General features: G+C 29.5%; 2 protein-coding genes and 1 long non-coding RNA gene across 5 annotated transcripts in view; 2 read left to right on the forward strand and 1 right to left on the reverse strand.

The window, feature by feature from the left end:
- The first annotated feature begins 2,268 nt into the window (after positions 1-2,268).
- LOC135932019 (dehydrogenase/reductase SDR family member on chromosome X homolog) overlaps positions 2,269-24,759 on the forward strand; it is a 47,925-nt gene continuing 25,434 nt past the window's right edge. The window contains exons 1-4 of one of the 3 annotated variants that reach the window (XM_065469359.1): positions 2,269-2,427; positions 2,470-2,959; positions 9,074-9,533; positions 10,627-10,672. In XM_065469359.1, coding sequence (XP_065325431.1) covers positions 2,412-2,427; positions 2,470-2,959; positions 9,074-9,527 — 960 coding nt within the window. In that variant the 5' untranslated portion in view covers positions 2,269-2,411 and the 3' untranslated portion in view covers positions 9,528-9,533; positions 10,627-10,672. Of the gene's footprint in view, positions 2,428-2,469; positions 2,960-9,073; positions 9,617-10,626; positions 10,673-24,759 lie in introns of those variants that run through there. The other 2 variants (XM_065469357.1, XM_065469358.1) reach the window with 2 other exon arrangements.
- Positions 5,246-6,272, forward strand: LOC135932020 (uncharacterized). Its single transcript, XR_010573250.1, has 4 exons — positions 5,246-5,358; positions 5,455-5,572; positions 5,613-5,920; positions 5,965-6,272. It is a non-coding gene; the product is annotated as an uncharacterized LOC135932020 (long non-coding RNA).
- LOC135924200 (uncharacterized) overlaps positions 11,278-24,759 on the reverse strand; it is a 134,323-nt gene continuing 120,841 nt past the window's right edge. The window contains exons 46-55 of the mRNA XM_065459250.1: positions 23,125-24,348; positions 21,702-22,068; positions 21,467-21,550; positions 14,317-14,846; positions 13,400-13,992; positions 12,982-13,177; positions 12,648-12,789; positions 12,459-12,572; positions 12,014-12,240; positions 11,278-11,699 (exon numbers count right to left, since the gene is read on the reverse strand). Of these exons, the coding sequence (XP_065315322.1) occupies positions 11,622-11,699; positions 12,014-12,240; positions 12,459-12,572; positions 12,648-12,789; positions 12,982-13,177; positions 13,400-13,992; positions 14,317-14,846; positions 21,467-21,550; positions 21,702-22,068; positions 23,125-24,348 (3,555 nt within the window). The 3' untranslated portion in view covers positions 11,278-11,621. The remainder of the gene's footprint in view (positions 11,700-12,013; positions 12,241-12,458; positions 12,573-12,647; positions 12,790-12,981; positions 13,178-13,399; positions 13,993-14,316; positions 14,847-21,466; positions 21,551-21,701; positions 22,069-23,124; positions 24,349-24,759) is intronic.

A 24,759-nucleotide genomic window follows, 5' to 3' on the forward strand; every position in this document is an offset into this window, starting at 1 on the left:
AAGGAAAAGAGAAACACTGGGAACGACCAATGTATTATATGTAGACTCCAATTAAGATGTTATGTTTTAAAAAATAAAAAAGTTAAAGACTTTAAATCTAGTTAAATAGCAATAATTAAGAAAAATAATGAAATGAATAAAAAAAAACAGTTTTCCTCTTTATTTTCCCCAAGAAAAACATGTAACCACTTCAAAAACTTATAGTTAGAAAGAGGTAAATGTAGTCACAATGTACTTAGGAAACATACTTAATAATAAAATTAATTGCAAAGAAGAAGAAAAATAAGAATACAAAGGCGAGTGGAAACTTTTAAACGTATATAAAAAGTATGGAAGATAAGAGAGAAATCGGGTTTTCTAGACTGAGGGCACATCCACAATTCCTATATTAGTCTATGGGGGGGGCGGACATGTTAGAGAGACCAAAGAAACCAGAGTTGTACATTTGCTCAAAATAAAAAGATCTAGATCTTTGAAGATCGTAAAATTTGAAGATCTTCTATTTATAAAAAAATTTGAGCAACGATCTTAAAAGATCTAGATCTTTGAAGATCGTAAAATTTGAAGATCTTTTATTTTTTAAAAATTTTGTGTAACGATCTTCAAAGATCTTCATGATATTTATTTTTTTACCCCTTTATTAAAAGTCCACAGTGGCGTAGCTACGGGGATGGTTTTCGGGTTTGGACCCCTCCCAGTACTAAATCTTTTCTTCTAGATTATACGTTCAAAAGACTTAAAGGTGACTTTATATTAAATAAATGCCATTAATATTTATATTTTTCTGGTTTTGATGTTTGTGAAAGGATATTATATTACTATTGAAATTATTCTGGAGAGTGTTATTATAAAGTCATTGAGAATGATCTACTAAATTATAATAACATATTATTGATACATTTAAAAAATGTATTTATTATATATTATAGAAGATATGGTTATGATTTGTAAGATTAAATCGGCCGAACCAGAATTTTATATGTATGGACCCCCTCTAAGAAAAATTCCTAGCTACGCCACTGAAAGCCCAGATGTTTTTCAATTTTATTAATATAATATTTCTTCTATGTTTTATACCTCTCCTCCTGCCTTGATGAAAATTGAAAAACATCTGGGCTTTTAATAAAGGGGTAAAAAAAATAAATATCATGAAGATCTTTGAAGATCGTTACACAAAATTTTTAAAAAATAAAAGATCTTCAAATTTTACGATCTTCAAAGATCTTGCTCAAATTTTTGAGCTAGATCTCGCTCAAAAATCTTCAAAGAAGATCTTTTGTACAACTCTGAAAGAAACTTGAGAAGGAAAAAAAATAAATAAATAAAATAAATAAAAAGGTAAATAAAAAGGTAAAATAAAAGAAATAGATGACTATAAACAAATAAATGTCTCATAAACTAAAGAGGATACCTTGTACCCCAGAAACATTTCGAACTCAAAAACTATGGAAAAATACAAAACATACCCAAAACTAAGTTAAAAAGAGCTGACGATTAATTCTAGCCCACATAAGAAACACAAATTACAAACTATTTCTCAAATGCCATTAATATATCTTAACTCATATAATGGGAAAAGTATAGAAGTACAACAACACCTAAGACATTGCATATGTAATGTATGTATTTAAAAATATGGGACAGTCTGATTTAAATTAGTACATTAAGTCAATAAGATAAATAAAAGCTAATGTCAGTGAAGCAAGTAATTCACAGAAAAGGTGAAAGACAAAGTCAGGAGGTAAATTGAGAAATGAAGAGATTAAATAACCTGAAATCCAGAAATAAAAAATTCAAAAAAATAAAAAAATTTTTTTGAGAGATTTAGGTAGTTCGATTTAATTTTTAGTAATTTCTTTATAGATTTTTTGTTTTTATTTAGCCTTAGGAACTGTTTCAAATTTAATCCCCCCCCCTGGCTACGCCTATGTCATATTCCATAAAATAATATTTGGTTTTATTTTTATTTTTTTAAAATCTATTAGTTAATTAAAATAACTATAAAAGTTAGTTAATAAAAAAAATAATATTTTACCAATTGATAGAGGCGGTACCTAGTTAAATTATTAGTATGCATTTTCAGTATAAACGTAAGAGTTGATCAAAATTAAATACTATAATTACTATTGTCATGATGTAGTTTAGCATAAATAAAAAATGATTATTTAAACGTCAGCTGTTTATTTAAAATGCTAAATTATTCCTCAGGATTGAAATTTTTTTTTAGGATATACAATACGATAAGATTTTTAATCCTTCATTATTATGTTTCATTAAAATCCCATATACATGAACTGACATCATCAGTGATATATTATAATCAAGAAGCACTTATAAAAAAAGTAATTCTGGTGACCGGTGGTAGTTCAGGCATTGGATATGAAGTGTCTAAAGCTCTCTATAATATAGGTATGGACGTAATTATTGGTATATTAACTTAGATTTTATAAGTATTTTGTATATTTATAGCAAGTAATCAACGAATTGAGGGTGAATATGCAATCAAAAAAATTATAAATGGCAATGATGATAAGTTTAAGAAAGGGAGAATATCCTATCATTATTTGAATCTTTTAGATCCAGTATCGATCGTAACCTTTTCAAATGTCTTAAAATTAAAATATAAAAAAATTGATGTATTAATTAACAATGCAGGTATTATGTCACCAAAATCTAAGAATTATTCTGAAGATGGTTACGGTAAAATATGTTTGCTGTTAAGCTTAGTGAATAATGATTATAAATTATTCCAAAAAATGGATATTAAAAACCAAATAATAATAAATGACAAGCATTTTATAATCAATTTTTTGGGACCTACACTTTTAACATATCTACTTCTTCCTTTATTACAAAACAATGATGGAAAATATGCAGAAAATTATGATGCACGTATAATAAACTTATCATCTGTTTTACATTATATTGGGATCCTTGACATTGATAACCTTGATGGCAAGTAATATTTTTATATAATTAGATATGTTATGTTCAAATTATATTTGTATTGCAAGTATTTTAATTTTATTTTTGAGTAATGTGTTAAGCTGGCAAATTCAAGTAAAACATTATATTTCTACTTTCTGGTAAAATTAGCAGCATATTATATACAGGGTTGCCAGGTCCCCCATCCCATCAGTGGGAGACTCACATATTAGTTTACCCACAGACATATTCCTCCTACAAAACTCCTGCAATTTTAAAATTTCTCCAGCATTAAAATTTTTAATTTATAAATAATAATTTTGAGAAATAAAATTCTATTATTTATTTATTTTTTAAGTAAATATTTAAAAAAATTTCAAAAAAACATGCCTAGTTAGTCAATTTGCTTCCTCCTACTATGTTTTATCCAATAATAGCACAAAATCATGATAACCATATGTTTATTTTACATAGTTATGATATTATAGATAATATATGGAAATATCTTAGCCCTATGACATTAAAATAATGTCCAGAATTTGAACAATTGCAAAAAATTATTAGTAATTATAAAATACCAAACCTAGATACAGAAATTCTCTTTGAGGAATATTCACAATTTTATTCTTATTATGAAGAAAAATTATCAAAAAACTATCACATGAATACCCAAGAAAAATGGATGGATTTTCTTTCTAATAAAAACTCACCATTGATAGAGAAAATATGCAATTTTCTATTTTCTATTCCGCATTCAAATGCTTCATCAGAGAGAATATTCAGTCTAATGACTACTGCTTGGCGAAAAGAACGTCATCATTGGAAGCTGAACTTATGGTTAAACAAAATATAACTATTCATGCATTTTCAGCCTATCTCCACAGTGCCGATGGGAAATCTTTATTGCAACTTTTAAAATCATCCATAAAATATAATAATTAATATTATGCTATATTTATAAACATGAGAAAATTATATATCATAATTGTTATTAGTAAATCAATAAAGAATTTTCATTGTCTTTAAAATCTTGGTATATTAAATATAACATATTAACTTAGATGAGTATGCTACATCAATTACCCCGGCCAAAGGCTCGGGAATTGGGGGTGGGGGATATGGGGGGCGAAGTCCCCCATTAATTATTATAAAAAAAAAAACTCACGTTTTCAAGTGAAGAATATCTGGCAACAGGGGCCCCTAAAACGGGGGGGGGGGAGTAAATTGGGGGTACTTTTTTTAAAAATTTTTTAATTTTTTTTTTACATCCATCATGATAATGTGATTTCTGGTTTATAAATGTAATAATAAACCCCCCACCACCACTTAATATTTAATTTAATATATTTACGGAAATTTTGGTCGATGTTTAGTAAATTTTATTTAATATCTCGTAACCAAGCCTTCTGGGGGAACAGGCAACAAGAAGGCAATATGATGGCCCTTATTAAGCTTATTGCAGATTCTGAACCTATACTAAAAATGTATATACAGCAAAATGAAGAAAGAAAAAAGGATAAAAAAAATAAGGGATTAAAAACGAAATTATATTCAAACCTATTATCATATAATAAAATAACATAAGCATTCTCATTGAAACCATGAAAAATATGGTTGTAAAAAAAATTCAAAATGAGATTACATTTAACAGGTGTTTTTCAATCATAGTTGATGGCACATACGATGTTTCTAAATCAGAAGCAATAGCTTTGATAGCAAGATATGTTGAAAATAGTGAGACGCCGAAGCCTGTTGAAAGACTGATTGACATATATTGTACGGGAAATACCACAGGTCTCGATATAAAGCATAATATAATATCCAAACTTGGCTCGATGAATTTACCCCTTGAATATCTAGTTGGGCAAAGTTATGATGGCGCCTCAAACATGAGTGGAAGAATCAATGGTGTGCAAGCCTTGATTAGAGCAGAGGCGCCAAAGGCAGCTTTTATTTGGTGTTATTGTCATCGATTAAATTTAATCGTTGTTCAATTATGCCAATCAATTAAAAAACTTCGAAATGTTCTAGGAACACTAGATAAGATTTATGTCTATTTTAATGGTGTAAAAAAATATGAGGTACTCAAAAAATTTAAGTGTAATGATCTGAAAAAATCGCAACGATTTCTACGCGTCAAGAATACCACTCGGTAATAGTTCCTTATTTATTTAAATTTTAAATGTTCTTTTTATTTAGAAGCTGGCTATCGTCATATAAAGCTATTGTAAAAATTTTTCAACTTTATGATGCCTTGAGGGCAGCTTTAACAAATTTAAAGGATTCTGAAGATCCTGCCACTTCCACTATGGCAGTGCTATAGTCTTTAGAATAGAAAAATTTGATTTATCTTATCACTTTGTGTTTTGGATAAAATATTGTTGATAACAAGTTTGGTTGTACAAAATTGCAAACCATTTCGAAGGATATAGGGTATGCAATAAATCAAATTCAATTGGCAAAAGATAGCTTGATTAATTTGAGAAGTATAATATAAATTATTGTCTTAATTATTTTTTAATCTAATAGATAATGACACTGAATTTTTGGATGTTTTTTCAAAGGCGCAAGATTTTATGAAGGAGAGAAATCTACCTTTTGATTTTGAAAGTTCTAGACTTCAAACATTACAATCCAAAAAGGAGAGGTATATATACTTTCATCATTAAATATAGAAATTTTTTTAGCTTTAAAATAGGTGTGTTTTATGCTGCACTCGATTTAATTATTATGCAGTTTAATGAAAGATTTAATGATGATTCAATGAAATTTTTACATCAAACATAATTTTTTACGCCAAAGGGAATGGCAGAAAAATCAATTATTAAAGAAGATATCGAGGATATCTGTGAATTTTACAATTTAAATTCAAGTCAAATTTTCGAAGAAATGTTGAAGTTTAGAAATATTTATAAGATGGCCAAAATAGGGAATGTAATTATTACTCATGACCTAGAGGTTCAAGAATCTAAAGATTTGTCAGATTCTGAGAATTGTAAATTTATTTAATTAAAATATTTTTACCAATACATTATTTAGCTTCTTCTGATGATTATGATAATTCAGGGACTTACGATTCAGATTGGAAAAACTATTCATTTATTTTACCTTATCGTTTACTTTAAAATTTTTGCTTTCCCTAATTTAAGAATTTTATATAAATATTTATTAACCATTCCCACAACCTCATGTACTGCCGAAAGAGTAATGAGTAAAATTAAATTAATTAAAACAAGACTGCGCAGTACCTTGAAAGATTCTTTTCTCAATAATTTAACCATATTGATATTATCAATGGAAATTTTTTTATTTAAACAATTAAATACTGATGAAATTATAAATTCTTTCGCTTTCTCTTCCCCTAATTTATCTAAATTATTAATTTAAAAATAATATTTATAAAGTTATATTTTTTGCATTTTATTTATATTATATATTAAAAATTGATGCAATAAAAATTATTTTTGAAATTTATGGGTGTCATAATTATCATTTTTTCGAAGGGGGGGGGTATTTTTCTTGGGGGTATTCTGCTTCATTCGCTCAAAAAATGTAGGGGCCACTGTCTGGCAACCCTGCTTAGAAAATGAGCATTTCTAATAAAATCTTATTGAGTTATCTCTTTGTTATGTAAACCGTAGAGAGATCCAATAGTCTTTTTATAAGGATGGATATACCAACTATAATATCTTTAATCAACTTATCATTGAAATCGGATGGACAAGTGTCGAATCTTCTTTTCCATAAAACATACTTGTTTCAATCTCAGACGCCAAAATAGCTCACATACTTTAGCTTACATGCAAATATACTGGTAATTTTGTACACGTCTCTATCGCAAGTTGATCCAATGTTATTAATAAAGTTGTCCTTTAACGTTTCTTTCATATATTTACACATGCCCTTTAATCTATTTACAAAATTATTAATACCTTTACCTTTTCCAGGATTTCTTTTAGTTCTTAAGAATTCAATACGATGAGCAAAAATAATCTTTGGCCTTTTGTAAATTTATAATTTTCAGCGTTTAAGTACAGTAGCGTAATAATGTTTACATCTTTTCAATCGTTAAATTATAATATATTTTTAATAATCTGATATAGTTTTTAAAAATTTCTAACCAAATGCTAATTTTATCATTGTAAATTATGTGCACTGACCGCGTCATTATAATATCCATTTTGCAATGTGAAATGATATATCAACATTATAACCAAGATCATATAATCACTGGTTCTTCATTTATATATTAATGTTTACACAAGTTATTCATTATATCAAAATATAATAATCATTCCATTTATATCACTATTCGAATGTTTATTCATATAAAATAGGGCCGTGCCGATTCGATTTTCCTAAAATATTGATCCAATATTTATATTGATTCTATCTTTGAACCATTATCATAAAAGTAACAATATTTTCTATTTTTATAAAAACCAACTAACTTTCACGAATGATTAAGTGTATTTTGTTTTTTATTTTCCAAAAGTTATTATCATTTAAAATATTTCCAATGTTTATGGGTGAATGTGTAAAGTTTTTAAACAACACCATTTAGCCTATTTAAAAAAAGGCTAAATCAAGATTTTAGCCAAAATATTATTACCTAAGTCTCGAAATTCCAACCTTTCCGCCATGTGTGGGCAAAATGAACGTGAGTAATTTACTTTTGGCATTTTAAAAAATTGGCTAAATTGAGCTGTTTAACAACATTAGCTGAATGTGATTTGTTGGATATTTTAAAATCCTTTCCTTGATGTAGATAATTAACAAATTATAGTGTAAAATTTTTAACTATTTTTGAACAACAAATAAATTGTATTTTAGTTCCTCTAATTAATATATTATTATGTAATTATTTATAAAATAACAAAAAGTATACACTTATATATACAATCATAAAATAACCAAAAAAAATATAGAATCGGCTAAATATCGGTGCTGATCCGATATTTAATATCGGCACAGCCTTAATATATAATATAAAAAAACCTTATCAAACCCGAATTACCTTATGTTGGAAATAAAGGTATATTTATAACTTCCGTATAAAAAAAGAGTAACCACTAGTGTCAAAATAGATTTTAGCCAAACAAATATTATCTAAGCTTCAAAATTTTCCCAAATTATGGCTGAAAGTTTTGACTTTTTTTCAGCTGAATCTAGAGGCTTAGATAATATTTGTTTGGCTAAAATGCTAAAATCTTGATTTAGCCGTTTTAAAAATTAGGCCATTTAAGAACATCAGCAACCACTGACCAAATTTAAACTAGGCTGGAAAAGCAATTAAACTTTTTGAACATAATGTATATTTTTTTTATTTCTGTTTTTACCAATATTTTAAGCAGTGGCTTCTATATCCTCTAATCCTTTGAATCAAAAATACCCTCCTAAAAAAGAGCAACAATATTTATAAAATCCCCCCTCCCCCTGTTTTTTTAGTTTGAATTTACCCTTAAAATGGTATTGAATATTTTGAAATAAGGATTGAAGGAGCAGTGGAATATAAATTGTAAAAAGAAATTAAATGAATGATTTTCTTTAACAAAATAACTTAATTAATTTTTCCGATAAATTGATAGAAGAAACATGTCTTCTAATTTTGTTACTAAAGTTTTTTCTATTTTTCATCATGCTTCAAAGTCGAGATTTAATCAGCTTAATTTTGCATATAACCCTTCTTCATTAATGGTATCGATATCACCAAAGAATACATATGTACCCTTTCTTTAGTTTATTTGGAAAATCAACATAAAATAAATGTAAGTAAATCACATTATTTAAAGTAAAAAAAATTTGACTCCCACTATTATTTGTATTTTTTTCTTGAATAAAAGATCTATAATGTTTTGTGTAAATTTCAATGAGAAAATATATTTTATTTTGAGATTTAATTTTTAAAATTTTTTTGATGGGTGCCTTCATAGAGTTGGATAAAATTGCTTTGAATGTGTATAACCCCCTCACAAATGTAATGAAGCACTTGCCTGGTACCCCCTTCTCACCCCGTTGTAGAAGCCACTGATTTTAAGAGATATGTCCAATTATTAGTTATATATTTTGAAAGAAAATATTTGCAAGAACTTCAGATTTATTGCAGCCTTTGTATTTCTTTTCAATTTTACACTTCTCACGCATTTAGGCACTACTCCTCAGGTCACGCTTTCTACGCTCGCTCCAAGCTTGCCCTAACAGCTTGGACCATTAGCCTAGCCAACATACTATCACCCAGTAGGAAAGGATCGCCTTTTGATAAATTTTTACCCAAAATTCTGGATAAATCTCACCACGGTAACAGGGTCGTAAATGTCAACTGTTGCCACCCAGGTATCATATATACTCCCGGGCTGTACCAACACTTCGCTAGCCCCGTCTTGATGTTGGTAAAACTCTTAAATTGGTTAGATCTACTACGTAAACCCATTCAAGGAGCCCAAACTATTTTGTACCTAGCATTGGCACCTGAATTGGGTAATTCTACAGGCCTATACTTCGATAATTGTCGCCCTATCTTACCATCCAGTCTTAGTCGTTCTCCAGCTATTCAAGAAGCGGTCATGGAATTATCGCAGGCTTACGTAGCTCCCTATCTTTAGAATTGAGTTCTTATAATATTTATATTAGTATACATGTACGATAATTTTGATATCTTCTTTGCTTTAGTATTAAATTTTTTTATAACGTTTTATAGATCTCAAAATTTTTTCCGCAAATCAATACATGTGGCTAACATATATATAATGCTGCTTGATTAGTATAGGGTTTTATGTCCGTTTTCTCGTCTAAATTGAATTAGGGTTGAAATATTATTCCTATGGGTCCTCTCCATCTCTTTACCTTTATAAATTAATTTTAAATGTTATTTATATATTAAGATATAGTTCTATCTTCTTTTGGCCTAATGATTTAATTATTATTGGGTCCTATATTAGTTTAACCGGCCATAATCATTATTTTTATCATGCTTGTTAATAAAAAATATTTAATTTTTAAATTTATAAAAGAAATTAAGCCTCAATAAGGAAGACTAAAAATAATAGAATTTGAGGGTTTTGCTAGTTATAGCACTAAGATTGTTATTATTTTACATTTAAAAAAAAAATTTGTATATGATTTTTCTATTTTTAAATATTGAAAAATAACTGGTTTGTTTAAATTTTTTTTGGAATGTATTTGTCCAGCCCTAATCCAGACCTCTTCATTTTTACCCAGTCTATTCTCATACTATCTCTTTTTACCTGAACTTCATTTTCTTATAAAATATTAAATTTTATTTTACGACCCTTCCCCCTTCACTATCCAAATAAACTCCACCATATTTTTTGTCCCCTCGCCTTCATTCACTTATCACCCCCCCCCCTTTACTTAATATTTACCTCCTTGGGATGCTTTATTTTACCTTATTCTTTAGGTCATTACGCCCGGGGCCAACTCCGAAATTCAAATATCACCCCCATTTTTACCCTCACTTTCAACTGACCTAAATTCTTACTTTCTCCCTTTGTCTGAATTTATTTCTTTATCAATTTAATATTGGACTTTCATAATATCATATTTCATTCTACCCATCCACTTGGGTATTAATAATTTGACAAATTTTACAGCTAGAATTGAATTACCCCCAAACACGATGATTTTGTCAAAAAGTATTATGACTAATTATTATTATAGTTATATGCGATTTTTTTAATCCAGAATGCGTCAAACGTAATGTAAAAAAACTTCAAAAAATATCCATTTTTAGCCAAAAAGAAAGATGCCAAATATATTGGGAAGTGATTTTTTCAAGGTTAAACACTTTGTATAGGGGTTTAATACACTGATCTTCTTCAAACAATTTGTTTTTAGATTTATAATTTTAATATTATATAGTTATTTACAATTTTGCCTTTTCGCACTTATTGTAATTAAATTTACATTAAGGGTCTATCTCCACTTTTTTAAAATCACATTTTTGTTGGTTTAAAAAAGTTATAATATAATTAGATTATGAATTTGTCATAATTTAACTATATTATTTCTAAAAAAATTTTTTTTAAATATCTTATAGTTTTCGCCAGAGAGCATAGTGTTTTTTTAAATCGCTATTCATTAATGGTTATCACCTAGACATTTTATAATTCCTAATGATATTTTTAAAAATATTGAAGACCCGATGTGTTTTTACACAATTTATTGTTTAACAATCTATATCTTTAAAAATAAGAAAAAGTTTATAATAAATGTATTTTTTTTTAATAAAAATTATATAATATTTTTAAAAAATTCAATAATATTAAAAACAATATAATATAAATAACAAACATATAAAAAATATGTAATAAATTGACTAATTGATATGGGATGAGAGTAGAGTTTGAAAAATTTAAAACTTAATTTAATTAAATTTTTAGGAGATAAATGCATTTTTCAAATGATGTAGTTTGGGGCAAAAAAATACGGTACAATTGTAATGGATGAGCATTTATCAAATGATTGGTCGTAAAGTCGATATCTCTAAAAAAACGAGTTATGTTTTAATTTATTTTAAAAGTTTTTATGTAAAAAAATACATTCAAAAATAATCGAAATTGCATTAATTTTGTAATAAATTTTGAAACGAGGGGTTGTAACTAGAATATGGCTGTTTAAACTAGCTTTAAATGAGCTTGAAAGACTTTAACATTGATATAAAAATAAAAAAAAACTGTTTATGGATTTAGTAATCCTGTATTTTCGGTATCTAAATTCTCGTCATTTGATGGCGTATAAAAATAATCATCGATCGCCTTGAAATATAATTTTTGTTTATTAATTTCATTTTTAAGTTTAATCCAGTAAAAAAAATATTAATCTATTTGTTTAAGGTCGGGCTTCAAAAACGAACTGAAATTAGATTTATTTCGATTTCAATCGAATAGTAAATTATTCGTTTTGTTCGAATATGAATCAAAAATTATTCAATTCATATTTATTAGGCCATAAGGGAGTAATATCTCAAATCTCAACTTCAAATCATACAAACAGTTTTCACTCATTCAAAAAAAGTCTAAAATCTTTGACCACTAACTTGACTGTACCGTGATATTGATAAATAGCTTACATTATTTAAAATATTATCGAGTCTCTGGCTCTCAGCCAGTGTGGTGCTTATTTGAGATTCAGGGTTTAAGAGCGCGAACAATTTTTTGATATCGAAGGCGCCTTTGTAATTGTCAAAACTTTCGTCCGTGCTTATAGAATTTATGATTGACGTTTCCGTGTTATTCTGAGCTGCCAGAGTATGATTACTTTTAAAGTGTCGAGGTACAAGATTTTTGAGTTCTGAACCTAGGTATTTATTTTTTAGAATATAGATTAAGTAAACGTAAATATCTATCTACCATGCCTTTTTAAGATTGGTTCTTTTGTTTTACGGGGGATTTACTTTATTGTATTTTGATGAATTTTATCAAATATTTTTTTAAAAAAAATGCATGATATTTAATGATGATTATTTCTAGGATTTATGATTATACAGGGAGGCGATGATTTATTTAAACATTTACGTGAGTTAAATGATATGGCCTGGTTGAAGGATAAAGGTCGGTTTTTGTTCTTGGTGTAAATCCTATCGAATTTATTATTGCTGGTCAGTAATGTGTTTAAACGTTGATTAGCTTCTTTTTTAAAAAATAAAACAGTATTATAAATTTATTTGAAAATAAATTACAATGTTAGGTTTGAATTAATTGTACTTCTATCAAAATTATTAGTTTTGGGTTCCTTGAAAGAAAGCTTGTAGTGTTTAGTTAAGGGCGATGGCTTGAATATGTTTTCGTCCCGAACTTCTTTACCATTCATTAAAAGAAGTTGTATTTCGTCATTCATACATTGGAACTATTGGGAATTTATTTAAATATACATTAAACAACATATAATAGATACACATTAAACAAAATATAATAAATTTTGCAAACAATTATTTTTAAGCTGACAGTCTTAGTAAATTGGTTTTAAGTTTTCGTCTACAAATGTAAAATAATCAACTCAAAGATTTTTTGAGGGTTAATTTTTTTTATCGTTTATAACGTTTAATTTATCTTGCATATTGAGGTTGCAAGGAGGGTAATAATCATAGGCCAGTTTGTTGTAGTGACTACTTTTCAGATTTAAATCATTTTTTATTGTTAAATTATTAGTTTTATCGTTTTGAATGGCGACGATGTTATTCATGTTCCATTCCTTCGTATTTGGGGATGTGTCGAGATCGAAGTTGCTTAATTTGCTAAATGTATTGAAATTTTTTTTGGTATATAGATGTTTTCATTTTTTTAAAAAAGAAAAAATTAATTCAAGCAAAATTAGTATAATTATAAAATTTTAAAGATAATATATTGCCTGAACTGATTTTTTTTGGAACAAGATAATAATCTAAATTTAAAGGCCAAACCTTGGAGATTTTAGTATAAGTCTCTATTATACACGAAGGTAGTAAAAAAAATGAAACCTTATTCTTTTCATTTCGTCTTTAGTTATATCTCTTAGCAATTTTTCGTCGCAAACACCAGTCTGCTGGCTTTTTGCATTCGTGAGTTTCCCGCCATTTTTATTATCGTTGCCAGCCGAAAGTGGATCGCTAAGAAAAGTATTGACATTGAGATTCAGCGTAAATTGCTGAGATTTAGCAGTATGACCAGTAACAGTTGTCACTTTGCTTTTCTGATGGGATATTGTGGTCATACTACTATTGAGGGTACAGGTACGATCCATGCTGCTAGCATCATCTTCATTATCATCGTAACTGCTATAGACGGCCTTATCCTTTGCTCTAGGCAAGCATTTTTGGAACGAGCCTTTATCGATATTGTCGGAGCGAGATTCGGTTAAGATTGATCGGCTCACCGCTAAATTGTTGCGGTGGATAATTACGTTGTTATTTAAGCGAACCATCGGGGTTGAAGGGTTATAGGATAAGCTCTCATCTATGTTTTGGTGGGATTGGCTGTGGTCGGATTTACCGAAAAATTTAAAAAAATTACTCCTCTTTTTAAGCTTTCTTTCGTTTTTTTCCTTAAATTTGAGGCTTTTACTCATCAGGACCTTAACGCAAAATATTAGTATATATAATATAAATATATAAGATCAATAAATTTTCCCCAAATTTTAAATCATTTAATGGATTAGAAATCTGTCTCGGGCCGGGCTGATTATTTTTAAAATATATCTAAATTTATCAATTTTATGTTGAATTTTTTATGAAAAATAAAAATTTGATTTTATTTCTAGAAACTAGACGTAGACGCCATATAACATATTTCTTTTATTTTGATTAATTATAAAATTTGTATATTTAAATAAATTCGGGGCGGGATGTGTTTAAAAAATTAGGCGATGCAGATCACTATGATGGATATTATTTCCTACACATAATTGGGGGTCTCTGGCTATATCATCTGTAATTTGAAGCGTTTTGCGAGTTGAAAGCATGGCATATCGAGATCCACCTTTATCACAATTTTTAGAATCCTTTCCGTATTTGCCTACCTTACTTTTGATGAGAGTAGATCTTTCAGTTCCACTTGGGCTATCATTAGTGACATTCAAGCTCCGATTATAATTGTTATTAGGATCAATGTGTCCTTTAATTCCGTTATTATTATAATTCTCATTAACATCATTAGCACTTGTCGGGAAATAAAACGATGTAAGCTTCTTGAGATGACCATTTTTCCTCCTTCTTTTGTATCGACAAAAATAATGTCCGCAAACCATTAACATGGTTAGAGACATGAAAACTATGGCGGGCAACGTAAAAAAGAATTTGAGATAGTCTACGGGATCTAGAGATGCAAACCATCCTTTTATGGAGTGGATTAATGTTGATGAGCTGTTGCCATGAGTCTTAACATCAATTATTTGGGAATCGTTAAATGTGAGTTGGTAAATGCAGTATGCTTTTTTATATTAATGTTGGAAACATATTTTAAAAATATGGGGAGAGGAAAGCATACGAGTATACAAGCGTTTGCAAAATTAAGCATTAAAATATCGTGCAAAATGCTTCATTTGAGTATTTTTTTAAAAACGGTAAACTTAATATTTAAGCTAGAAAAATATTGCCTATGCCTCGAGATTTGACTAATAATTTAAACCTTTGTGCTGTCTATGAAAAAATTTCATAATATTTTTCGAGATAAAATATACCCATTTATAAAAATCGACTCAAATGGAGGTCATCTATTATTTCTCTCCCAAAATCCTACCTTCTGCCTCATTGGGGCGGGGGAGTGGCAACGTCTTTTGGCGGCTAGTGGAGGAAAGGTTCCCTGTGATCTAAGTCTAGAATAGGATCACCGTCTCCTCGACGGTGTGTAAAAAGAAGGATGAGTGGAACTACGATTCGTGAAAATGAAACTTATGACGACCATAAACGACCTGATAATAAGTGGAGAAACCAGTTTACGGGGGATCGAATAAGGGTTGCGACATGGAATATTGGGAGTATGACGGGAAGAGCGGGAGAAGTGGTCGATGTATTGTATACAGGAGACCAGATGGAAGGGTAATGGCGCAAGAACGATGGAAGACTAGTGAAAAGTATAAATTCTTCTAGCAAGGAAGCAATGAGGGTAAGGTTGGAGTTGGGTTATTGGGGAGAAATTGGTGGACAAAGTAGTCGAAGTGAGAAGGTTAGATAACCAGATAATGATTATCAAGATGATTTTTGGTAGAAAACTATATAATATTTTCTCGGCAAATGTTCCTCAGGTTGGAAGAGAAAATATATTTTGAGACCATCTATTAGGGGCGACATCGAGATTGGCAAATGAAAAGGGGATTCCTGACTGGTGATCTGAATGGATTTGTGGGAGCAAGTAGTGAGGGTTATGAAGGAGTACATGGAGGATTCAGTTACGGCATGAGAAATCTGTAGGTGGGAGGATTTTAGTGATGCTATGGATATGATTATCTGTAATACAATGTTTAAGAAAGAATCAGAGAAGCTGGTGACTTATAAGTCGGGTAGTACCAAAATTGCATTGGATTATTTGTTATTAAAATAGATGTATAGTAAAAAATGTGAAAGTGATATCGGGAGAGGAATGTATTAGTCAGCATCTAATAGTTATAGGAAATCTCACTTTTAAAGGGGCCAGGAACACTAAAAGAAATTTTGTGGCAAGGCTGAAGGTTTGAAAATTTAAGGAGGAGAGTACTAGACGTCAATTCAATATGACATTGGCGATAAGGCAGGTGGAGGTGGCACAAGCATCTGGGGTAAATGACAAGTGGAGACCATGAAGAAAGCTTGGGTGATGACAACTGAGTAGGTATGTGAATGGACAAAAGGGTCACTTAGACATAAGGAGACTTGGTGGTGGAACTCGGAGGTAGCCAAAGCTGTGGATGAGAAACGCAGGTGCTTCAAAGAATGGTATAATAGTAAAGAAAATAGTGATAATTATATTTACAAGATGGCGAAAAGAAATGTTAATAAATTAATAGCGAAGACACAAGAAAAAAAAGGCAGGAGTTTGTTAAAGAAATTGAGTGCGCTGAAGGAATGGGAAATGTGGCTCGAATGGCAAAGCAGATAGCAAAAAATAGGCAGGATGTGGTAGATGTTAGATGATTGGAAAATATGGAAGGAAAAATGGTGATTGATAGTAGTGGTATTAAGAACACTTGGAAGATCAAGTTTGGGTCGTATTTTTAGACTCAAACTTGAAGTTTGGGTCGTATTTTTCGACTCAAACTTGAAGTTTAGATCGTATTTTTCGACTCCAACTCAAAGTTTGGGTCGTTTTTCTGACTCAGACTCAAACATCGGGTCGTTTCATTCAATCAGACCCAAAATATGGATCTTTTTTTAAAGACGACTTAAAGTTAGGGTTGCTTTTTTTCACCTCTAACCCAATATCTAGATCATTTTTTTCGACCAAAAGTCAAATAACATTTAGTATATATTAATATTATAGGCGGGAAAGTTACTTAAAGCTTCTTTAAATTATAATGCTCTGATTAACTATTCATCATAGTTATATTTTAAAATTTTTAAGTGAAGATATACCAAAGAAAAGTGCCATTTGTCATGATGGTTATTTTTGAACTTTTTTAAATGAAATAGATAAAAATATATATTGTAGACATGTTAAATCAAAATTTCAGTGATGATGTACCATAGATAAGTGGTAATTGTCATAATCGCTATTTTTGAACTTTTTTGAGTTTTTTTAAAGCAAATTGCTAAAAATATATATTCTAAACATGTTAAATTAAAAATTCAGTGAGGATGTATCATAGATAGGTGACAATTGTTATAATCGTTATTTTTGAACTTTTTTCAATTTTTTAAAGCAAATAGCTAAAAATATATATTCTAAACATGTTAAATTAAAAATTCAGTGAGGATGTATCATAGATAGGTGACAATTGTCATAATCGCTATTTTTGAACTTTTTCAAATTTTTTTAAAGCAAATTGCTAAAAATATATATTCTAAACATGTTAAATTAAAAATTCAGTGAGGATGTATCATAGATAGGTGACAATTGTTATAATCGTTATTTTTGAACTTTTTTAAAGCAAATAGCTAAAAATATATATTCTAAACATGTTAAATTAAAAATTCAGTGAGGATGTATCATAGATAGGTGACAATTGTCATAATCGCTATTTTTGAACTTTTTCAAATTTTTTTAAAGAAAATATCTAAAAATATATTCTAAACATGTTAAATTAAAAATTCAGTGAGGATGTATCATAGATAGGTGACAATTGTCATAATTGTTATTTTTTAACTTTTTCAAATTTTTTTAAAGGAAATATCAAAAAAATATATTCTAAACATGTTAAATTAAAAATTCAGTGAGGATGTATCATAAAGGTGACAATTGTCATAACCGCTATTTTTGAACTTTTTCAAATTTTTTTAAAGGAAATATCTAAAAATATATATTTTAAACATGTTAAATTAAAAATTCAGTGACTGAAATTTTGATTTAACATGTCTACAATATATATTTTTATCTATTTCATTTAAAAAAGTTCAAAAATAACCATCATGACAATGACACTTTTCTATGGTACATCTTCACTTAAAAATTTTAAAATATAACTACGATGAATAGTTAATCAGAGCATTATAATTTAAAGAAGCTTTAAGTAACTTTCCCGCCTATAATATTAATATATACTAAATGTTATTTGACTTTAGGTGGAAAAAAATAGTTCAAAAATAGCGATTATGACAATTGTCACCTATCTATGATACATCTTCACTGAATTTTTAATTTAACATGTTTAGAATATATATTTTTAGCTATTTCCTTTAAAAAAATTTGAAAAAGTTCAAAAATAGCGATTATGACAATTGTCACCTATCTATGATACATCCTCACTGAATTTTAAATCAACATGTTTAGAATATATATTTTTAGCTATTTCCTTTAAAAAAATTTGAAAAAGTTCAAAAATAGCGATTATGACAATTGTCACCTATCTATGATACATCCTCACTGAATTTTTAATTTAACAAGTTTAGAATATATATTTTTAGATATTTCCTTTAAAAAAATTTGAAAAAGTTCAAAAATAGCGATTATGACAATTGTCACCTATCTATGATACATCCTCACTGAATTTTTAATTTAACATGTTTAGAATATATGTTTTTAAATATTTCCTTTAAAAAAATTTGAAAAAGTTCAAAAATAGCGATTATGACAATTGTCACCTATCTATGATACATCCTCACTGAATTTTTAATTTAACATGTTTAGAATATATGTTTTTAAATATTTCCTTTAAAAAAATTTGAAAAAGTTCAAAAATAGCGATTATGACAATTGTCACCTATCTATGATACATCCTCACTGAATTTTTAATTTAACATGTTTAGAATATATATTTTTAGATATTTCCTTTAAAAAAATTTGAAAAAGTTCAAAAATAGCGATTATAACAATTGTCACCTATCTATGATACATCCTCACTGAATTTTTAATTTAACATGTTTAGAATATATATTTTTAGCTATTTCCTTTAAAAAATTTGAAAAAGTTCAAAAATAGCGATTATGACAATTGTCACATATCTATGATTCATCCTCACTGAATTTTTAATTTAACAAGTTTAGAATATATATTTTTAGATATTTCCTTTAAAAAAATTTGAAAAAGTTCAAAAATAGCGATTATGACAATTGTCACTTATCTATGATACATCCTCACTGAATTTTTAATTTAACATGTTTAGAATATATATTTTTAGCTATTTCCTTTAAAAAAATTTGAAAAAATTCAAAAATAGCGATTATGACAATTGTCACCTATGATTCATCCTCACTGAATTTTTAATTTAACAAGTTTAGAATATATATTTTTAGATATTTCCTTTAAAAAAATTTGAAAAAGTTCAAAAATAGCGATTATGACAATTGTCACCTATCTATGATACATCCTCACTGAATTTTTAATTTAACATGTCTACAATATATATTTTTATCTATTTCATTTAAAAAAGTTCAAAAATAACCATCATGACAAATGGCACTTTTCTTTGGTACATCTTCACTTAAAAATTTTAAAATATAACTATGATGAATAGTTAATCAGAGCATTATAATTTAAAGAAGCTTTAAGTAACTTTCCCGCCTATAATATTAATATATACTAAATGTTATTTGACTTTTGGTCGAAAAAAATGATCTAGATATTGGGTTAGGGGTGAAAAAAAGCAACCCTAACTTTAAGTCGTCTTTAAAAAAAAGATCCATATTTTGGGTCTGATTGAATGAAACGACCCGATGTTGAAAAACGACCCAAACTTTGAGTTGGAGTCGAAAAATACGATCTAAATTTCAAGTTTGAGTTGAAAAATACGACACAAATTTCAAGTTTGTCGAAAAATACAACCCAAATTTTGAGTCGGAGTCGTAAAAAACGACCCATATTTTGGGTCGAGGTCGTTTTTTTTGGCTTGGACTTGGGTCGGAGTCTAAAAAAACGACCCATATTTTGGGTCGAAGTCGTTTTTTTCGGCTTGAACTCGGGTCGAAGTCGAAAAAAACGACCCAAACATTGAGTCGGAGTCGAATAAAACGACCCGAGCTTTGGGTCGGGGTCGTGACTCGCGGCGTTTTAACAACACTAATGTGGGAGCATAAACTGCATCACGGACGGATGATGGATATAGTGAAAACTTTGAAGTGAAGGTAGGAACTTCATCAAAAATCCATGCTGAATCCATTATTATTCATCTTAACAATGGATGTGGTGGCACGAAAGACTTCCGTGGGAGCTATTATATGCAGATGACCTTGTATTAATGGTAACAGTCAGGAAGAATGAGGGATAAAATTAGTAAATGGAAGATGGCTATGGAAGCAATGGGCCTGAAAATGAATGCAGCAATGACAAAGGTGATGATTGGTGGAGAAAATCTAAAGATGGAGCAATCCGGCAAGTGACCTTGTGGTGTATGTGGGAAAGGAGTTGATAGAAATTCAATCCAATGCACCAGATGCCAGAAATGGGTACATAATAGATGTAGCGGTAAAAAAGGAAGTTTGATATTAGCAAGAATGACCTTTATTTATAGAATATGCATAAAAGGGGAACATAATAATGATAACATAGAAAATGGTGGTCTAGATATTGGCAATGGGTTATTCCTAGGAAAAGTGGACAAGTTTTGTTATTTTGGTGATATGTTAAACGCAAATGGTGGTGTAGAATTTGCATGTTGCAAGGGTCAGACAAGCTTGGAAGAAGTTCAGAGAGATGTCGTCTATTCTAAAAAATAAAAAAGTCTCGCTGAAGTTAAAGGAGAAAGTTTACGTAAGCTGCGAGGAGTTGTTTAGTTTATGGCGGCAAAACATGGGCAATGAAAGCGACTCACGAAGCCAAATTAGAAAGAACAGAGATGAGGATGATTATAGATGGATGTGTGGGGTATCTCTGAGAAAGAGAAAAACTAGCAAGGAATTGCGAGCAATATTGGAGTGGTAATGCGACGAAATAGACTAAGATGGTTTGGGCATGTGTCAAAGGATGACTGGGTAGAGATGCACCTTGATGGAAGTAGGGGGGTCAAGACCTAGAGGAGGGCCCAAGATGATGTGGAGAAATGTGATAGCGGCTGATATGAGAATGAATCTTACAAATATTGATGCTCAGAACCGTCAAAAATGGAAAAGAAAAATCAAAGGGAAAACTGGCCTAACTGGGAAACCTGGAAATCGCCATGAAACAGAAAAGAAGAAGAATATTCATCTATTATTTAAAATATGAAAATTATTCGAGATTAATGCAACTAGTAAGAAGATGATAATATTTTTTAATAAACGTTCAGAATATATATAAAATTGATTTCGAAACGCCAGAATTTTGGCTTATCTTATTCGCTCGAACGTTCTTGTATGTTTTTACTACGAAAAGAGAATTAAGTGATTTTCCTACTTTGTTTAATATATACTATATAAATTATATATTATAAATATATTTAAAATCTTATTTCGGCTGGCATCGATAATATAATTTTTTTTAAGCTGAATGAATTTTAAAATATTAACATGTAGAGTAAGGAGATTCTTCTTCAATTTGTGGGCTCTTAAAATATATCGTGCCTTTTCCATTGGGGCATACTTCACCGCATCCTAAAAATAAAATTGAAAATTAATCTATCCTGCAAAAACGAAACCAACCTATCTTATAAAAAAGATATTAACAAAATATTATATAACAAATTCGCAAAAACATATCTAACAGCTCACCAAGAAAAAAGAGAAACAGAAATGAATTGCATACCTTTGATCGACAGGTTAATCCTTGTACTCGTAAGCTGAGATTCGCATGCCCATTTAATCCCAAAATTTTTGACGCCTAAGAATTGCGATATTTCGGGCCTGCTTTCATCTATTCGATTTAGACATTGCCCTTCGATTGTATCATTAATCAAGAATTTAGGGTTAAGAGGGTGGTTACGGTTCATTTTAGCTGGACACTCATAATCGACGTTAATTAAACGAGTCCTCTTAATGAGAAAATTATTATTGTCTAGCGATATTAGAGTTGAGTCGTTGTAAAGCCGAGATCCTATGGTTGACTTTGTAGTGATATCGTAGAAGAGAGAATCGTGGTTTAAAATGTTGGTTATGGGGCTAAATCCATTAATCTAATATTTGTTACGTTAATAAGATTAATAGTCAACTAGCAAATAAAATGGTAAAGAGGTAGGGCCTACAAAAAAACTTATAAAATCAATATCTTACATCTTTTTTATAGCAATTATCAAAGATCAGTCTCGCGCCTTCCTTTATTTTTAGAATGGGTAGCACCTAAAAGACACTAACCTTAGAGGGGACGCGCCCACATATGTCCTAACTTTTTCTTCCCAATAATTTTTTAATAAAGGAAATTTTAAATCATAATATTTTAATACTCATACTAATTTTTTTATAAAAAATATTATCAAATTCGAAAGAAAAAAAGGACATATTAATAAATAACAATGCTATATGTCGTAAAATTAAAGTCAACTAGTAGCGTTTCTAGAGTTGGGGCACAGGGAGCTCAAGTCCCCTGAAAAATTTTAAGAGCCCCTGATTTTTGAAAAAAATATTTTAAAAAAGGTCATTTTGAAAATGTTAGCTAAAAAAGGTCTTCTTGAAAATGAAAAAAGATCATTTTCTAAAATAAGAAAAAAATTCAGAAATTAAAAAAATTTTGAGCTCCGAAATGGTAAAGGCTAGTGACTCCGCTGAAGTCAACAAATTTAGTTTCACGAATTTATTTTATATTTGGACTTATATTGGCATATTTTTAAATATGGGGGCCACCTACTATTTCATCTTTTATTTTCATAAGCTCATTCTCAGTAATTTTATATTTTGTTAATAAACGTGGGAAGATATTATAAAAAAAATAATATGAATAAATGTTACTTATCTTCAAAAGATAGTAGGTAGTATTTTTTTTTAAGAAATTCACTTTTTAAAACTCGATATATTTTTATTTTATAATTTAAAAAAAATGATTCCTTTTTGAGAGGTAGGACACATCCCGAAGATGCCAACGTGACAGGACTGCTACCCTCACAGACGGACCTTTGATAATCTATAATTTTTTACGCGGGATACTCCAGGATTTTTTTATAACTATTTTATATAGTAAAAGAGATAAGTTTAGAAATAATTCGGATATTCGTTATTTTAAATAAAAATATATAAACCTGTAAATTAGCTAAACACCCAACGAAGCCGGTTTTATTGTCACTTTGTACACCATCCCAGCGGGTGCCCAAAATCAATTCCCATTCCCCAACCTCCGCTATAACTGGAATAATTCTTCCTTTTTTTAAATATAGCGATTTAGACGATCCACTTAGCACGGAGAGTTGAACCTCGACCCTTCCTTTTCTCATGTCATTGGAATAAATTCTTATATGAGCCAGGCTCCAATCATTAGCTTTCCCTATTGGATCTAGCTTACCCAATCCCAAAACGGCTTTTTGCATCTGAGTTTCTATCTCTTCCTTTTCTTCTCCATTTTCATCATTTTCCCTCTCTAATACATCTAAGGAGTCACCTGATTTTTCTGATATGTGTGATCGTTGCCCCTCTCTGGCATGAAACAATAATAGAGAAACGTTTCCGCTTCGAGTAACTTGCGGATAATGATATTGTTTTATATCACGATCAATGCGTGAAGTGGTTATTAGCCTGAGGGATCCCGAACGACCATGATGCTTCTGCAAGCTTAGGGAATAAATTTGATGGGGACCTCTTAAGCTAGAAATATGCTGCTCAGCCTTGTTGATTACCCTAAATCGAATTGTTATAACGGTGACGTAACCAATCCTAACCTCAGGAATAGATGGAATGGCAAGGTCGAACGAAATGTTTAAGGGCATAGTCCGTGCCTTGATGGTTTTATGGGATTTGTCAAACCCGGTTTCAACAGGATTCGAATTTGCAGGCCAGCGTTTGAGGTAGAAGTGGGCATAACTCTCATCAGAGTATGATGACCCGTCTATAGAAACCACGTTTTCATGGTCTTCGTCTATGAGTTGTCTTAGAGGATCATTCTTAATTAAGGCTAGGACTATGGTATCGAATGTTCTATTAATGAAACCATGCAAATTTCTTTCTCGTGTTATTTGGGCTAAATGACAAGTACCAGGTGGCCCCTGCTCATATATTTTGTAGTTAAGATTTTTGGTTTTAGCTTTGTAACTATAATCGTTGAATTTTTTTGATAAATTTAATTGGCTTTTCTTCTGGGGATTTACTTTCTCGACATGGGTATCAACATTAAAAGAAGCTTTAGTGAAGGCGTTATAATTCTTGGCAATTGTATTAATATTTAATAAACGACCATTTTCAATGGCAGAACCCATGAGAAGTGATAGTGAAGTGTTAAAATTGTCACCATGATCTGCGGAGCAACAGGCAGCCTTGATTATTATAAAATACATGAATTTATTCATAAAAAGGCAAATTATTGAAAAAAAAATGGTCTAAGGAGCATATTATACACTAATATAAAGTAGAGGACGGCGTTATTATAGAAATATAGCAACGAATTAGGGTAACGCGTTACCTTTTTTTGAATGAATACATTTTATAATCATATTTCAACCATTTTTTTTGTTTAATATGTATTTCAAATATAAAAACATATTTTCAATTAACTTTCATATTTATATCATTCAATATCGTACCATAAATTATACTATAAAGTAGAGTGATGTTGATGTGTATTTCTTTCTATCATCATTAGCTATTCAATTCGTTTGTTATTCAATTAAATTTGCTAATAACAAATTAATCGATTAGAGTAAAAAATTTGACGAACAATAAATATA

Source organism: Gordionus sp. m RMFG-2023, chromosome 1, assembly GCF_954871325.1.
Source record: "Gordionus sp. m RMFG-2023 chromosome 1, tfGorSpeb1-WG-v2, whole genome shotgun sequence".
NCBI classification, from domain to species: domain Eukaryota; kingdom Metazoa; phylum Nematomorpha; class Gordioida; order Chordodea; family Parachordodidae; genus Gordionus; species Gordionus sp. m RMFG-2023.